Source organism: Macadamia integrifolia, chromosome 9 (genome assembly GCF_013358625.1).
Source record: "Macadamia integrifolia cultivar HAES 741 chromosome 9, SCU_Mint_v3, whole genome shotgun sequence".
NCBI lineage: Eukaryota > Viridiplantae > Streptophyta > Magnoliopsida > Proteales > Proteaceae > Macadamia > Macadamia integrifolia.
Window position 1 is genome coordinate 22,949,467 of NC_056565.1, and position 18,914 is coordinate 22,968,380.

The following is an 18,914-nucleotide window of genomic DNA, read 5'->3' on the forward strand; positions in this document are numbered from 1 at the left end:
TCTAGTTTGGTTGTCAAATCCATTCCTACATTATGTCGGTAAGCTTCCCCATGATTTCTTGTTGCGCCAACCGAAGTGAACGCATAGCGCTTTCCAAGTTCTTCACTCTTTCTCTCATCCTTGGCTCTGATACCATTTGTTATGTGCACAAATAAGGAGATGAGAGAAAAGAGGAAGAGAAAATTAAAAAAAAAAAAAATAGAAAAAATAGGAGAAAAGGTAGGAGGAGTTTGGCCTTACAGACGAAGCCAATGGCATCTGACTTGGATAAGGAAGCCTACCTCTGTTTTAGAGACAATTTAGGGATTCAATTTCTAATCCATTCATTATCTCTTACTTCACTATTTAAAATACATAAAGTAACATAACTGACTCTACCACTTCCTATAACTTCTCCCACTAAAACATGCACCTCTCACTAGTTCCACTCAATTACAACTTCTTATACTCGTATCTTAACCATCCATATCCACTCATTTAACCGACACAAGATAACTAACTCCCCTATCATATTGCTAATACATTAAATAATATAAGTTACATAAAGTAATATAAAATCTATTATTCACATAACACATATTGATTTGAAAAGGGTGGAAATGTTTTATTGGAATGTAAGGATAGTGATATTTTTTTTTTATTGGGTGAGAGAAGAAAAGTGATAATAGTATCTTGATCAGTGTACTCTTGATACCCATGAGGACTCCACAGATTCATATAGATGGATCCTTTGAAATTTTTTAGTAACATAATAATTAGAAGAATGTTTTCATTTTCCGTTGATTAGAGTAGGGAAAACAAGTTTTTTTAGGTTTTGGCTGCATAATTATAAACCTTCATAAACTTTTAATAATAATTTGTCTATTTGGTACAAATACCACTATTTGCCTTTTACGGGATATATGACATATGTAATCAGCAATTCAGCATTCATTTAAAAACAAGTAAATTGGTATCATTTGGTACATATCAAACGGTTTCGTCTTGCAAACTAATATAATAAAAATTATAAAAAAAAAAAATATTCTTATCCATTTGGTGCCAAAACCATATCAAATCTCCTTCGATATTGATACGAAATTGACACCCTATTTGATTTGGAGAGGGCGATAAATTACAACAGATTTGGACAAAGATCTTAATATTATTAAGAGGGGAGAGGTGGAGAGGTGGAAAGGTGAACCGAGATTGGTAAGCCTGATACGCTTGGCCCTGGCGTATTCAGTTGGATTCTCTTAAATTTTGATCAAAGAGATCCCTCAATTGGGCAACCAACAAAAATCAAGCAAGCATCAAACAGGGAACGCAAGTCAGTTTCCCACATCCAGCAAGCGTCAGAAATATTTGCAAACAATATTCAAATTTTCTAACAGATAGTTAACAAGGAAAATGTTCAATTAAACTCTTAACTGAAGGTGCAAGCTCAAAATTGGTTTGCCCGCCAAAAAAAATCCAACTAGTAAATGAACTAACAAATAGAGATTCTTCAAAATTTAGTCGAAACGCCAAAAAAGAAAAGGAAAACATAACTAGCACCAGACCAACTCTCAGAGAAGAAAAATCAGTTGAAACCCCAGGGCGCTGGTGAAGATCTCACTTGAGAGGAATGAACCTTGACGAGTGGGTAGCACCAATACCAGGCCTTCCATGCTTGACTGGCTTGTAAGAGATTGAGAACTCAGCCAAGTAATGCCCAATCATCTCTGGTTTGATTTCAACCTGGTTGAAGGTCTTGCCATTGTAAACTCCAATGATGCTTCCGATCATCTCAGGTACTATGATCATGTTTCGGAGGTGAGTTCTAACAGGCTCTGGTTTCTCACCGGGTGGGGCCTCTCGCTTCTGTTCAATGAATTTAAAACAGTAAAATCAAATGCTGACATTTATTTCCTTCCAATGGATTACTAACAGTCTTAAGGAAGCAAGAATATAACTTCTCAAGCCAATAAAAAAAATTCCAAGAGAAAATGGTGTTATTAAGGAAGCAAGAATATAACTTCTACTGCACCCATATTACAAGACAGTATCTAGATCAAAGATTCAAATCAGAGAATTTTGAGCATATTATAAAATGCAACTGTCATGAGTCATGACTACTAGATAAATTAAGTATAGTTTAGCTTAAAGAAACTAAAAAATTCTAATCATACTGCACCAAACACCTAGTCCGCTCAGTTAACTATAAACAGTAGATGCTCCATTTTTAAATAAAATGAAAAGCCTCATAATGGAAAAAGATGAAAGGAGGCTACAAAAATAAAAACCATTAATAGCCACTGAGGAAGTTATTTGCCAGTAGCAAATGAAGACTCTTCAGACAGAAAATAAGTTGTTGGGCATACTGAAGCAATCTACAAATAGAAAAAAATCAACCCCCCTAAACTAAGAAAATAATTAAAGGGTGGAAAAATAGATGGCCATAAATAAAATGAATTTTTTTTTTGGAGTAGGGTGGGGGAGGGCATGAAAAGAAGCTGCTCTCGAGGACAAGACAGAACAACCTAATTCAAATAAGCCATTTATATCAGCAATCAAAATCACTCTAAGCAAGCTGAAGAAGTTTGTAGTAAGCTATGTACAAACATACATGCAATGTTTCTGATGCAATCCCAGGTTCTGGCACCCCTAAATAGGATCACTATGGGCCCACAGATGACAAATAACTTGACTTGAATGAGTACTCGCAATTTCATAATTATTCAGACCTATTTGGGAACTATTTTGAGTAAAAGCAAACAGGGCAAGGGTTTGAATAGCAACTAATTTAAAAAGGAAGAATCAATCTGGTATTTAATAATGGTCTAAGGAATAAAATAGAATGAATGTATAGATAATAAAGGGCTTTTGATTAAATAATAGAAAATAGGGTCTTTAATAAATTAAAATAAAAAAATAGGCCGTCTTCTTCCTCACGATAGGAAGAATAAAACCAGCATAACCTTTCCTACTTTTTGAGAGAATTTGGTCGATTCAACACCAGTTTACTCAAAATTTCAGGCTAAGGTTGATAATTTCCAACCATTCAACACCAAGCAACAGACCCTAAAATCAGCAAGAAGGAGATTAACATCCTCCTACCTCCCATGAAACACAACCTGGAGTTAAAAACATAGCCAACCGCACTTTCAGATTTGGTTCTCATAGCAGAGTTGATATAAGGGGATAATATCCTAGGTGTTGGTTCTTCCTAGGGTAGTGATAACACCAAAGTTGCAGATCAATCGGGTTTACAACCAATGAATTCTACTAATTGCCATGGATTTCCAAGACACACCAAGGACAGAACTAAAATAACTAATTAGAATAGATTCAAACAGGAAAGAAAGAAAAAGGAAGAGGAAGATAGAAAAGAATTACGTGATAGCAGAGTTAACAGAGTTTTATCGGAGGATATCATACATGACGGGAAGAAACAAGAGATGAATCAAAGAAGGAAGAGAGAGAGTATGGCAGCAAACATACCAGTGACATGCAGCAACCTTAACTTAATTCAATCAATTTCATTCTCCTCGGTTGGTCACATGGCTATTAATTACCTTGTAGAATACCGATAATTACTCCAATGGGGATCCGTATCACAAAAACTAACTCAAAGACTGAATGAATTCAAACTCCTATCTCCTACTTACTCCTACAATTATAAGGACATGAATAATAAAAGAACTTAACAAAAATAGCCCCTAATAAACCCCGCATATGCATTGGTTTCAAAAGTAGATTCAGTGAAATCCATTTGAGATAAAAAGTGACTAAGGCTACCAAACCCATGTGCCCCATGCTAGCCATGAGATGAGCATTGAAACTTCGAATCAAAATTCAAAATCATTTGTGACAAACAACCCTTAATTAGTTCCATCCTTTGATTTTTGAAAATAAGGTTGAAGACTATTGTTTGTACTGAAGTCTACTCTGCCCAAACACCTAACCAACCCCAGCCTTCAGAGTCAAAAATCCTCCTGACTATTTAATTTACCACTCACAGCATGACCCAAAACAGAATGCAAGCATAGTCTACCAGCTAGTTGTTGAGCAAGTAAATAACTGAACCCAAAATCAAGTGCATTAACGTAACTCTTAACACAAACAATTCAAACAGATACATCATAAGGAAGCACATATTCCAAAGCCCATGCCACTGGAGAAGATTTTCACTCAACCTACAAGGTGAGGAAAAAAAAGGCCAAAACAAAATCCAAAAAATCCGATCAGTTGACACAGGCAAATATGGCAATGAACATTCTCCAGACCCTAAAATCAAAACCAGGTCACTAAATCTAGGTTCTCAAGATTCCCGGCAATAACAAAATATAACCAAGTTTTACAGTTTCGCAACAACAGATATGCAGCAAAAAAATGGGGCATAGGAACCAAACATTCTCCAGCCCCCTCAAATGGAAGTTGGGAAACTTACTTTAGGCATCAAGCTCTCCAAAAGAACAAGCTATACTCAAGTTAAACAATGACAGACAACAGAAAAAGGAGGGGTGGTGGCATCACCATTAATCTAAGAAAGTGCCAACTCGAATCCATCCTACCAGATATGGAGATAAAGAAAATCAAACATACTCTAAAATGCAAGAGGTCATAACCCTCCAGGTAATCCTTTCCTAGCTCATGAAATCCTCTACTTTAGTTTAAACACTCATTAAAAATCCATTTAGATCGGTTTAACTTTCCTATTTATTTGTAGGGAAAAGGCTGGGCATGCCGGCCGGGCTGCCCAGCCACGTGTCTGCCTCTCCCTCCCCCTTGTGAAGTGACGCCCATGCCCAGCCCTGTCACACCCTCACATTGGTGCACACCGCTAGCTTGCAACCCTTGCGGCCTTGCCCTTATTTGTATTAAGAAACTATTGAAACTTTATCAATAACTAATCAAACATCGTAGTATTTGAAAGCATTTCCCTCATCCACCAACCACCTGTAAAAGATTTTATTAATTTCATGATGCAGCTTCAAATTCCCATAATGTTGCTGAGTTAGACTTCACCTCTCTCTTTTTTTTCCCAGGTCAGGTGGGGAGGGGAGGTGTGCTAAGGTGAGGAAGGCAATAAGACAGGGTAAATTCAATAGAGAAGCACGTGAAGAGAAATCAATACACCACAGAGATATTCAGGGCCGAAGAAAACCAGACAATAGCATCCAATAACTAAGGAAAACCGCTGACTACTTGTAAGGAACTCCCCCCCCCCCCCTTCCTCCCCAAAAAAGAAAAAGAAAAAAAAATGGAACAGGCCCAAAACCTATTCCTTGATTATACTCACTGAATAATGCTTTTCTTTAAATCTCATATGTCCTCCATGGTAACATTACGGACCACTAGACCAGTACAAACTTAAAAAGATCTATGTGCGTCATACCTGGCAAAACCGCCAAACTAAATGGTATAATAAATACATACATAGTTCGGCACTAACAGAAAAGCTCCTCCAAAAAAAAAAAAAAAAATATGCAAGATCAAATAGAAATGGCTGGTACAAATCAATATCTTGGCCATCACTTGCTAATAGATATTTAATCAGTTAGCTAACATAAATCCATCTCAGGACCCAACATAAGTAAATCGACAGTGGGAAATCGTACGGCAGGACCGAATCAGCCATCACAAAAAAACCCGTATCTAACCTATAAGCGAATTAACATTTTAACAGCTATATCTCAAACAAATAAATTTGAACAAAAAATATAAAAGGACGGAAAGAAATCTCACAGCCTTGCGCAGTTTCTTGATCAAAGCCATTGGCTTCCGCTTCAGACCTCGTTGGAACCTATCCAAAAAAAAGAGATGCAGATGGATCAAAGCAAAAAAAAAAAAAAAAAAAAAAATCAGACTGCAGGTAAATGCGATGTTTGTGAGTCTTACCTTCTACGAGCCCGAGCCGGGAAGAGCTTGACAAGCTCGTCAGTTGACATGTCAAGAAGAGCGTCCAAATCGACGCCTCTGAAGCTGAACTTCTTGAATGTTCTTCTTTTCGGCTGCCCTGATGCAACATCTGTTTCCACATCCGCCTGGAGAAAACAATGGAAATAGGATTGGCATCGACTAAAATGAGTGAACTAAGTGAGTATTCACCAGTGTGCTTGTAACAGAGAATTAGAGACAATTTCGAGCTCACCATGACAGCAGAGGAAGAGCTACTAATCCTTAATCGATGATGAACAATAAACCCTAATTCGCCCTGCTCCACAGATGGTTTGCGTTTCAGTTCTCGCGGATACGCCAATATATACCCTGGGGGACTATAGGGTTGCATCGTACGGATCGCAAATTTGGGTTAGTTGAGTCTGAGTGGTCTCCTCTGGGTTGGGTCAGTTTGAACCGGTTCGGCTCGGTTTGGGTGGAGTGACTGGTTTTGGTATTAAGATCTCAATTTTTTTTTTTTCTATTTTTTTTTTCTCCTTTTCTTCTTTGTGCAAGGTATAGATCTTAGGCTGAGTTTAGGTAGTATTCAGGGAACAAAAAAGGGAATAAAGCATTTGATGTCAACTGGTGTTTATTGGGTTTTTTTTTTTTTAGAAAAAAAAAAACTAAAATAAAATGATGGAACAACAAAATCTGTTCAGTTATTTTGGTTTGTTCCAAATAAAAAAAAATGAACAATTAAGGTAATCATTCCTGAAACAGGTTCAGCAAACAATTTTTTTTTTTTAAATGGTATTTTGATACATAAACTAGAAATTTTATTCTGACACAAAACTTCGTTTCTAGAACTGAATGACTACCAAATGCAACCTTAATGTATTTACGTTTCATCAAAAAAAAAAAAATTGTATTTAAGGGTCCGGCTCAATGTCACCTATTCGGTAACAAAATAAGTTGCAACCTAAATGCCATTGTGTGGGTGCAAGAAGTGAATAAACGCACCCATGGGGATCACATCTTCTTGGGTCGACGGTTGGCATCAGAAAGGGGAGAGATAAAATGGTATTTTTTTTTTTGAGTCGCCACCAAGATAAAGGTCTAGGACCCGTAAGGTCTCCCTCTTTCGAGAGAGAGAGAGAATGACTTTAATGGATAAAACTTCTGCTCTGATCAAATTTCTGGATAAGTTTAAGGTCACAAGTTGGAACGGGTAAAACACTTGGTCCGTCCAATCAAAAGTTGGTCTCTTTCTATTATATTATAGTATGCAAATTTACACTAAATGCAGCATGTACGAAAACATATGATTTATGTTATGCATTGTATATACATATGGTACATAATGTTTGTAAATGAGATGCATATGTTATCTATATTATGCAATTAATATCGGCAGCATAATAATGCAATATGGTAATCATCTAGTTAGTGTTTTGCATGTTAATTAGTTAATGACATCTTTGTAAATAGAGTCCTCTTGTAAATATAACATGTAAATTATTTTTTCCTTTTAAGCACGTGTTCTATCTTATTTTTCGTGTATACTAACTTTTGTTTTGTAGTCAAACACATAATGTACTCAACTTTATTATCGATTTATTTTGCTTTTATATTTATGTTTTATTACCTAATATTGATCAAGTAAATATACAGATCAGTTCAACCAGGTGGACCAAAGTACTTAACACCTTCCATGATTCGAACTTAACTTGTACCCTAACCCTTTGGTTTGACCGATTCCTAATGAAGCCTTTTTATGGAGTAATGCTTTTATATGTAGGTTCTAAAATCTAAACCTTAATATAGATGATGATTTTTATTTTTATTCTATTCTAAGAGGATAAAAGATATCGTGGAAATTTGTTGCTCTCACAATACCCTCCCTATACTCTTGATTCATTAATTTCTTTTTATTTGAGAGTCTTCAGTGTTCATTCTCGTATGATGCATGGGAGATGAAAACATCATATTGCTTAATAACCTCCCCTTAAAATTTTCCCCTTAGATTTCAAAATGGACCCAAGTACCTAACTACGTATTGTGCTATATTATTTCCCTCTCAAGTATAACACTCTTCCCTCCCTTTTTTTGGGTAGAAAGAAAGCTTTATTAATGAGGGAACAAAATTCTAGCTACATCAGCAAACAAAAAGGGGAAATATAAGGAGGGGGGGGGAATAGAAACAGGAGAGTGGAGTCCGAGAGGACGTCGTGAAGCCAGCAAGGAAGTTGGCAACAAAATTGCCCTACCGAAGGGTGTGTTGAAACCTGATTTTCGAGAAACTGGCTGTAAGTGATAAACAGTCTTGTAACAGGTGTAGGATGCACCAAGGACAAGCCGTTGAAGTTTGGCAAAGGAGATCGACAACCAAAAGGTTATCGCACTCTCCCCTTAGTTCCTTCACAACACACATATCTCATTAAGATTCTTTTTTGGATTACATTAACAGTCATATAAGATTCTTTTTTGTAACCTAATGAATGTGAGTCGTTTAGTTGATTTTCCGCCTTCAAGGAGATTCACAGGTTGGTTTCTCTTTTGGCCCATATAAAGCTCCTGATCAAGATGAGTTCCAAGTGGTTTTTACTAAAAATTTGGGAACTTGTAAACTCTGACATTTACAACTTTGTCATGAGCATTTTTAGAGACATCCTTTCCTTTTGGAGTCAACCATACATTCATTTGCCTTATCCCCAAAAAGATAATGCATCTATTGTTGGTGATTTTCGACCCAACAGTCTCTGCAATATCTCTTATAAAATCATAGCTAAGATCCTTGCATTTTAGACTAATATCTCCCTTCTAGTATGCCTTCGTGCATGACAGACAGATTTCTGATGATATTATTCTTTCTCACCATTTTTGTAAAAAAAACAGAAGGTAAGATTGATTATTTGACAATAAAATTGGATATGGTTTAGAGCTTATGACAAGGTGGAATGGGCTTCCCTAGGGCCATTTTTTACTATCAAGGGTATGGAGAAAAATGGGGAGACGTTATTAATTACCTTGTTAGTTCATCATCCTTCTCCATTAAACTTAAAGGTTATGCTTTTGATTTGTTTGAACAATCTAGAGGGATTAGACAAGGCTGTCCTTTGAGCTATTTTCCTCTTCATAGTGGTTATGGAAGCATTATTTGGATTGTCTTCCACCTACAGAGAGTTCAACCTTTTTAAAGATATAAAAAATACCTAGACGTTCCCTTGAGATTTCTCATCTCTTTTTCATTGATGATACCTTTATCTTTTATAGAGCCACTAACAATGATATATCAATTATCAAATAAATTTTGGATTTATTCTCTAATCTTTCAGGCTTCATTGTTAACTATGAAAATAGCATTTTAGCCTTTAGCTCCAATGTGCCTTCATCTATTAAGATTTCTCTCTCAATTTTTTTTTGGGGTTAAAGAAAATGAATGCAGAGTCAACCTAGTTTGGTACCAATCTTTTCTACCCCAAAGCCAAAGTGATAAGCTTTAGCCATATTGTGAAGAGGGTTGATAAAAAACTTACTTCATGGAAAGCTAACCTACTTTCTTTTGTAGGAAGAATGGTTTTGGTTCAATCAACTTTATCCTTTATCCCCTCTTACCTAATGTCTTGCTTTACATTTTCTAAAGCTATTTGCAGGAAACTGGACCATCTGTATTTCTGGAATAGTGATAAAAATCAAACTAATAAATCTCATCTCATTGAATGATACAAGTCTACTTACCTAAGTCATATGGTGGGCTAGGGATCGGAGAGTTCAGAAACACAAAATAAGGCCCTCCTCTTGAAACTTGGTCGGTGTCTCATCAATGAAGATTCCCTTTGGGCGCAAACCTTAAAAAAAAGAACACTTCCCAAACAAGTCTATCTTTGACCACATTACTTTAAAAAAAAAAAAAAAAAGTGATCTGTCACATGGAACAACATTGTAAGTATCCTCCTTTCACTAAAGAAAACGGTGATAAGAAAATTTGAAATGGTTCTAACACCTTTTTTTTAATCTATTCTTGTATCCCTTCCCTTCCCAATTTCTCTCTATCACCAAATAATGCATTAGGTCAGACATCTGCCCCTTTAAATTGGGTTAGTAATTTTCTCTGTAGAAATGATTGGAATGTTTGTTATTATCTTTACTGCTTCCTCCATCGGTTTCTAATGCAATCTTAAAAATTCGAATTTCCTTTAACAATGACTTCTAGTGGTACCACCTCTAAAAAGAAGGGGTATTTACTACCAAATTGACTGCTGGTTTTTTATCATACAATACTTCTACTAACCCTATTGGAATCTCAAATAGATGTACCTACTTATCTCTCTGCTCATTCTATACTCACATTGGAGGCGATTATTTTGGAAACTAAAAATTCACCCAAAATTTAAATATTCTATAGAGACATTGTGGGTAACTGGATAAAGATTGATCAATCTTGGGGCTTATATCACAACAAAATAGGAATCATCATGGCATATCTTCATCTCATGTGAATTTACCAAACGGATATGGGCGGCCAGCCCATTGGGGCTCAGAATTGATTTCCTTACTACATCTTATTTTCATTATCTTATTGTGTACCTTTTTACTCTTGACTATACCTGCTTACTTTGGTTTGTTCGGAATAGGATCATCCTTACCAAGGTAACTCCAAATCCATACTTGGTCTTAAATCTTGTATTTAAGTGGATTTCTCACTCAATTACTTAATATTCAAAACAGACATAATATGTTAATTCCAAGTATTATATCAACATTATTGATATGTTCGATGATCACCGACCCTGCAGAAAATTTTGCTAGATGGGTTGCTTGCATTATAAATAAAGATAAATGTGTCTCATTACATGTCAATTATATGATGACAAGTCAAGCTTTGGATGTCAACGCTCAGGGTATTCTCTATGTATTGAAGCAGACAATAGATAGAGGATGGATAATAGAAGAGATTTGAGATGACTCGAAGGAGATAGAACAATTATTTTGTTAGGAGAGCACCAAATCTTGGCCTTGGAGCGAAATACCCCTTTTGTTAGATGTTCATATTATTTAGCTTAAAACCACAATTCAAATCAACGGATGACATTGTCCTCCTCATGCAATTCACAAGGGCTAAGAACAATAGGTTTTACATTCACAACATTAACCATGACATTGATGTTCTATATTATATTTAGTAATTAATGAAGTTTTTATTCTCGCACAAAAAATATAAAGTATTAGGCCATAGAGGCATAGATGGTTTTCAAAGGAATATCATGGGCAATATTGGATGAGGATAGTGCATTTTGCATAACTAGGACCAAGATGCTCAAACATGACTTCCCCACTTACGTATACCAGTACAACACCAACTAGCTTTAGTGGTGATTGATAGTCCAAACAAGTTATTTTCTATATCAACTTGAATGCTGATGTAAATTCTTCTAATCTTTTCTAAATTGAATTCTCTTTTCTCATATTTTTTTCTATTTTTTATTTCTTCAATTTATTGATAACATCTATAGAGGGTTGCATATACACTAACATACCATTTAATACGAAGGTTAATTATCCATATATTATAGATATATTCTATCATTTTTTATGTGGGTGCGAGAGGAAGGGTCTATATTGCCTACATTTTTTTTTGGTATTGCATGATATAAAAAATCAAATTGTTTGAGTAATGAATGGTGGAGACTATAAATTAACAATTTACCCATATATTAAGGTTTCATAGACATAATAAGAAATACTAATTAAAATTAATAAAAATATTTTGAAAATAACATGCACATTCTAGACATCTAATATTGTTGCTTGTTGAGCTATATGATGAATATCGAAACATATTAACAAATACATTACCACTTTTCTTTATGCATACTTATTTTTTCTAATGTAATTTTGAAGGTCGTCACAAAGATCTTGGCTGATTGTCTAAAGCCGGTATTGGAAGAATTTATTTCATAACTCATGAGATGCTCAACTATATTGGCAAAAGAAAGAAATGGCGCAAGAAACTAGTGGCAGTGAAACTTGACATAAAGAAGACCCATGACTGTGTGGACTGGGATTTCCTTGAGAAGCTGATGTTGACATGAGTTTTAATAATCAATGGGTCTATTTGGTCATGGATAGTTGATTAGGATGTATTTTATACATTCATGATCGTTTTAATTGAGCATTTTGATTCTAGATCGATGATAAAAGTGACTCATAATGTGATTTTATTATAATTGCAGGTTATAGGATCATGCGTGAAAGATGCTAAATGAGAGGATCCAATGCAATCTAGACATTGGTTTACCCGTGAATTGATTCACATGTGATCAAGGGTAAGATGGAAAGAAGTTTCATTGAAGCAATTAAGGACAAATGAGAAATTTCATCTTAATTTAAAAGTTTGACCAAGAGATTGAGCAACAAAGAAGAATCGAACGATGAAAGACTTGCACAAATGTAGGGGCATGATAGTAATTTTGAAATATAACAAGTTCGCTGTAACATATTGGATGTTAAGCTCGTTGTGTTCATAATTTAAAATGATGCATCTTTAATTCTTGGTTTGATTCAATCCAGGGTTAGGATTGAGAGATATAGCCAAAAAATCGTTTTGGGCTAAGTTAAAATTAAGTTGAATTTTAGAGTTTTTAAATTAATTATATATTCTCTCCTCTCTCCTCTTGGTAAAACTCTCTTTCCCATTCCTACTTGCTCTTGGTTTCCTCATTTCTTTCCCTCTTTCTTCCCTTATTCTCTTTCTTACTTGGTTTTTAACTCTCCTCATCCTTATCTTGCAAGTATCTCTCCATTTTCTAAACTACTTCTAACACACTCTCTTTAACTTATATATAGGGACATGATTCACAACTTAAGAGGAACAAATTTTTTAGAAAACATTTTCTTTTTTCTTGAATTGTAAGTAAAAATTGAAGTTTGAAGTTCTTGAGCTTGGATTTTACAGTACATATTCAATAAAGTATTTATTTTTATTTTCTTTTTAATTTCAAATTTAATTTCATATAATATCTTATCCATCTTCTAGTTATTTTTCATCTTTTTTCATCGCCATGATTAACTAAATCCCGCAACTTGGGGATTGGATGAAACCATAAAATGAAGAACAACTTGTAAGTAATCAATGCATGTTTTCTTAATTCCATATAATCATAACCCTATTGCAAAGTCAAAATTATGTTGTCATTGATTAACTTTTGTATGTATAATTGTCAACTTCTAATAAGGTCTTACTTACAATCTAATGCTATGTATGTGTTGAAGAACTCTTGGGATATATTAGATTTAAAAATCCATATTTCCTATTGACCTATTCAAGCATACAATACGGGGCTAGATTGTTTGTAAATTGCTCTTCAATCTCATGGTGGATTCTAATTCCTATGTGCTTCCCCATATCATTATTTCACCCTTCTCTAGTGCTTGCATAATTTTAGGTTCATTAATTCATTCTAACTTTAATCTTAGGCTCACTTTATTATTGTATGTTTAATTTAATTCCATAGTTAATTATTGTCTTTCACCATTGCTAGTTTAGTTTATTTTAATTTGTGACAACCTCATTAGTTAGTACATTCTGTCTAGGTCAGAACTAGATTTTTCATAGAGCTCACCTCCATGTGAACAGCCTGTAGCTACACACGACTCGTTGGCTTGCGGTATTACTTTATTTCTCAATCAATAGCATTCGATAAATGAGCTACAAGATTTTAATTAATGGAGTTGCTTGGATTTCGGTCCAACGAACAGAAATAATTAGGCAAGGGGATCTGCTATTACATGCCATTTTCATTATTTGTTATCAAACCCTTAGTGTAGTGTATTGGCGAAAATAGAATCAAAAAGATCTATTCGAGACATTCTTGTTCGAAATCGCACCCAACTGGTAACCTATTTATTATTCAATGATGATTTATTATTATTTTATGAGTTTCATTTATCAAAAATATTTACATTCAAGGACACTCTTGATATTTACTAACTAAGTGTTTGGGGAGGCCATCAACCTTTGAAAGTCCTCTATCACCTTCAGCCTGAATATGCCCTTGAAGATAAGATGGTGGTTTTTTACTAATTTAAAAGTCTCGTGTGAAGCTGACCCCAAAAAAAAATATATATATATTTCGGTTTACCTATGTACCCAATTCGGGTTTCAACATATGGTATTTTCAGTGACATTTCTGAGAGGGCTACAAAGAAGTTGGAATGATGGAAGACTAGCCTCTTATCTCATGTGGAAAAGGAGGTGATACTCAAGTCAGTTCCTTTCCCAATAGCAAACTATGCATGTTATCATATTAAGCTCCTTGCATCTCATCACTAACAACTTCAAAGAGCTCTTCTTGATATGGGACCCCTTAAGTTTCCTGGTCCAGACAGTTTTCCCCCTATCTTTTTTCAAAATTTTTGGAATATTACCCAAGATGATCTCTTTCACTTGATCTCTGCTTTTTTAATCATAGGAGTTCTTCCAAAGGAAATGAACGAAACATTGGTTTGCCTCATTCCTAAGGTCAAGAATCCGGAGTGAGCTGAGCACTTTTGTCCCATCAGCCTATGTGGTGTTGCTACAAAATTGATTTCCAAGATAATGGTAGAAAGACTCAAAGGAGCATTCCAAGATATTATCTCTCCCAACCAGTTGGCCTTCGTCCTTGATCGTATCATATCTGATAACATCTTCATGGCTCACGAGATCTACCATTACATCAAGCACCAAAAGAAGGGAAAGAAGAAGCTCCTTGGGTTGAAATTGGATATGCGCAAGGCCTATGATAGACTGGAATGGCCATTTGTTCGAGAAGCTCTCTTGAAATTGGGTTTTTGTAACGGATGGGTGAATTTGGTAATGAATAGCATCTCTCCAGTTTCTTAATCTTTGCTTGTCAATGGAGCTATTAGAGGTAGTTTTACCCCCTCTAGGGGCATCTGACAGGGTGACCCCCTCTCCCCCTTCTTGTTTATTTTATGTTCTCAAGTTCTGAGCTCTATACTTGCCAAGGTAGAATCGAAAAATCTCATAAAAGGCATTCGAGTGAGACATCGAGCTCCATCGACGACCCATCTATTGTTCGCTGATGATTGCTTGCTCTTCTCCGAGGTGAATCTTTATAATATTTCATCTCTTAAGGATTATGTTGGGATTTAAAATATAATTGCAGGTGTACGGATCAGTGTAGCTACGGGTCGAACACAATGAGAGCAACCACTTTATTTTTTTACTTCTTTTAATAATACGAAAGTGAACCGATTAATGGTTGTGATCTAATTCTAATTACCGTCCTGAACATATGTATCTAAAATAACGTTCTAACCATTCGTCATCTAAGAATTTAAATATGCAAGCTACGCAATTAAAATTAAATAAATAAATAACTGAAAATAAACAACCCACGCAATTTTAAAAAAATAATAAAGGAAAAAAATATTGAAATAAAAATAAAGTAAAAGAAAGGGGATAAAGCTAGAGAGAGACTCACAAGTAGGTTTCTCTACTTAGCTCGAAGGATGCATCATAATATGAGCATCCCTACTTGACCAGAGAGTCACTCTTACAAGGATTACTCTACTTGGCTTTAGGGAAAGAGAGACAATTAAAATAAAAATAATAAATTAATGGTTCTATGACTAGGAGGGACAAAGTCAACACATACACTAGCCATGAACCTTGGGGGGAAGGGATAGCAATAATGTAATGACTAAAATTAAAATCCTAAATTAAGAAAAAAATGGGAGTCAGAAGAGAAAATAAGAGGGGGGAGAGAAAACTACTGAAGGAGCCTACCTACTTGAACTTCAACCCTTAAACTGAAAACTTGATTGATTTGAGATACTACCAGTGCTAAAAACTAGATATGGAATAAATAAAATCTGAAATTTCTAGTACTAGAGAAAACAAATCTGAAGAAAAAAATGAAACTTAAAAGATATGCTTCATAGCTTGTTCTTGTCACCTATAACTAAGCCTAGAACTAGAACTTGAAAATTACAATTTGAATTGCTTAAACAATAAAAATAAAAAACTAAATCAAAAACAAAAGTGCTTGCATTAATTGAATAAAAAAAACTTACAAAAGTATTTAAAGTATAAACCTAAAACTAGAGCTAGAGAAAGAGAAAACTAGAGAAAGAGATAGAATAACTAAAAAAAACCCTAGAAGAAGAATGAATTGTCCCCCCTTCTCTTACATGAGTTGTATTTATAGGGATGGGGAGGTAGGGTAACAAATTTCTCTTTCCTAAAAGGGAGAAACCCACGATTGGTAGTGAGATCTTTTGAGACCAACAGTGCTAAGGTGGAGGAGAGAGAAGAAATAAATAAACTTGGAGAAATTTTCTATAATTTTTTTTAATTTATTTGTCTCTTCTTTTTCTCCCTCCAAGGGAGGATTTTTCTTCTTGCTTTGTGTGATTTGAACAATCTTTTGGTGATGATGTGGAGGAGAGAGAAGATTTATTTCTCCTTTTTTTTCTCTTCTTGTGCAAGAAACCCTTCCAACGATTTTCCTTGCTTTTAATTTGATGTAGAAATTCCCTCCATGCCCTTAGTGTTTTAAGTGAGTGAAAAGTAGAAAATCTTAAACCATGAGATTCGAACTTGAGACTTCCTGGTGAGCAAAGGAATTTTACACACCATAGCTCACCAACTACACTAGGTAGTTGTTGTTGGAGAGATATGACGCCCGATAATGCTTAAACTCTTTAAAATACAAAACCTGCAAAAAGAAAGTAAAACCCAGGGTAGCTCCATTCTAAATATATAAAATGCATGTTTTATTACCCTAGATTTCACATATATATGTGCTGATCAGAATTCCCCCACACTTCGACTTTGCTAGTCCTCGAGCAAAACAAAAAGAAAAAGAATAAAAACAAAAAACCTAACTCACTTTCATTGGAATCATGGTTGCACTTAGCATATGCAATAAGCCTTTAAACCCCTAGGTCACCCCTAGTGGACGAGTTGTGTCTCATGGGTGTTTGCAGTGAATATACACCAAAAATTCAGAATAAATAAATCCCAACCTTGGCTAAAGGTAAGGCTCATACCTATCCGGAGCAAAGATAATTTTTCTTATAAGGGACCCCCACACTTAAACTTTTATTACCCTTTATCAATTCCAGGCACTAGCATATTTTTTAATTTGGAACTCACCTCGTCTCTTCCAAAACATCCTTATCTTAAGGTAAAACCACTTGTGAAGAAATAAGGAACCAGTGACTAAGGTGTTGGAGTGTTTTTTACTAAAACATATTGCCAAGCATTAATGATATTTGCACATTTTTTCTTCTTTTTTTTTCGCGTAATAAACTCTATTCTACTCTACTACTTTTGGCTTGAATAACATGGTGGAGTAAACATCAGACACCCAAGTTACTATGTAGCTTCGCTTTTTGCATATGCACAAAGACAGTGATGCTAGAGTTCTTTCAGAAGTTTCCTCCTTAGGAATTTCGATCAAGACACCACGCTTCTTGAGGCGCAATGACCTGTCTAGTTCTAAGGGAATCAACTCTTATTCTTCTCTATATCACATTTCACATTTTATTTAAAATTATGCATTTGTCAACTCATGCTAAATTAAAAAGAATGTCTCAACTCCAAATCAAAAGTATAAGGAACCCACAGACTTACATATGGTCCAACATCATAAAACAGGGGTCTCTTATTTTTCAAAAGAAAGTCTCATCTTAAGATACAAGCTTGTTTCTTTCTTCTCAACAGGGTTTTTATACGTTTAAAATAGGTACCTTAGTCAAAACTTTTATTTTGCACATTAATGAAGCAACCGAATGGTATGATCATTAACCAAAAGCCAAAGTAGGACTTCATCCTTTAGCAAGGTAAAAAAAAAATAAAAATAAAAAGAAAAACAAATAAAACAAAGTGAAAAAGCAGAAACTGGTTTCCCTCCCCCTCACTTAAGGCATGCAATGTCCTCAATGCATGGAAAGAATTAAAAACAAAGACAATGCAAGGGGGTCATACCTGATTAAAAGTTAGTCATCAATGTAAAGAGATTCATGGAGATCCATGACCTCTTTACTACCAGTATTAGGAAACTCGAGGAACGGTTTCAAACTCTGACCATTAATGTAATATCCCGCTTCTTAAACCCGGTCTGATTTCGCGATTGAACCGGTTTAACCATGCAGGAACCGAGCCAGAGGATATTAGAGCGGACTCCTTATGGGCTATGATGGCACGGGTGACCTTAAACACCGGCTGACCCGACAAGTCCGAGCCAGTGCCAGAAGAGACGGGAGTGCCCAAACCGTGTACGTGCACCTACCATAAGGCTATGTACGGATAAAACAGGTATTATATCCATATTTTAAGGTATATACGTATGCTACATCGTATGCCTGGGGTGGGGTTCGCGCCGAGGTCCGAACCCGGTCAAAATCCTAAGTTTTGGCTCTCAGGCGGGTATAATAGGTGGGTACACCCACCCACCTGAGTGACCCATCCAAGACTATTCACTTAACTAGGAATAGTATATAAGGCTTTATGATTTCTTTTCTTTCCATTTATTACCCTCGTACGTTTGGTGAGAAAAGTAAAGAGGAGAGAGAAAAGAAAGGGAAGAAGAAAGGAAGAGGAAGAAAGGAAGGATTTCAGTGGGGCCGAAGCTCGATCTTGCCATTCCGGTGCCGGGAGAGTAATCTTCAACTCTAGATCTACAGTTGGAGGTAAGAAAAGTTGGGTTTTATGAACATTCACCATACCCAAGCTTTAAACCCTTGATTCGAGTATGGTTTCTTGAGATCTTGTAAATACCCTTTGAAATGATGAATCTAAGGGTTAATAGATGATTTATGTGTTGATCTTGAAGGATTTGAAGAGATATTGACAAGGTAGAAGAAGCATTGTGAGTTGGAAGTGATTTGAAGGGTTTGAAGTCATTTTTGGGCAAAGAAGGTAAGATGGTTTCCCTCACTTGAATCTAACCTAGATCTAGGTTAGAACCATCCTATAGGACCTCGAAGGTGTGAAGAATGGGTGGGGGAAAGCCCCATTTGATTCCCCAAAGGATGGAGAAAATGGGGAAGAGACAGTG

The 18,914-nt window shown here is 35.5% G+C and overlaps 2 protein-coding genes across 2 annotated transcripts in view; one reads left to right on the top strand and one right to left on the bottom strand.

Moving 5' to 3' along the window:
- Window positions 1-1,341: 1,341 nt before the first annotated feature.
- LOC122089828 (40S ribosomal protein S15) lies at window positions 1,342-6,234 on the bottom strand. The gene is made up of 4 exons (XM_042659535.1): window positions 6,116-6,234; window positions 5,863-6,008; window positions 5,710-5,767; window positions 1,342-1,842 (listed from the first exon to the last, which is right to left on the bottom strand). The coding sequence occupies exons 1-4, from the start codon at window positions 6,116-6,118 to the stop codon at window positions 1,594-1,596; spliced, it is 456 nt and encodes a 151-aa protein (XP_042515469.1). The 5' UTR covers window positions 6,119-6,234; the 3' UTR covers window positions 1,342-1,593.
- Window positions 6,235-14,443: 8,209 nt separating this feature from the next.
- Window positions 14,444-18,914, top strand: part of LOC122089630 — a 6,956-nt gene continuing 2,485 nt past the window's right edge. Inside the window, exon 1 of the mRNA XM_042659347.1 lies at window positions 14,444-14,698. Coding sequence (XP_042515281.1) covers window positions 14,444-14,698 — 255 coding nt within the window. The remainder of the gene's footprint in view (window positions 14,699-18,914) is intronic.

Bases quoted from the DNA above. Each gene is read 5' to 3' on its own strand.
- LOC122089828 (XM_042659535.1), bottom strand. The intron at 5,768-5,862 runs GTAAGACTCACA...TTTTTTGGATAG, and splicing joins CCGGCTCGGGCTCGTAGAAG to GTTCCAACGAGGTCTGAAGC. The intron at 1,843-5,709 runs GTGAGATTTCTT...TTCATTGAACAG, and splicing joins TCAAGAAACTGCGCAAGGCT to AAGCGAGAGGCCCCACCCGG.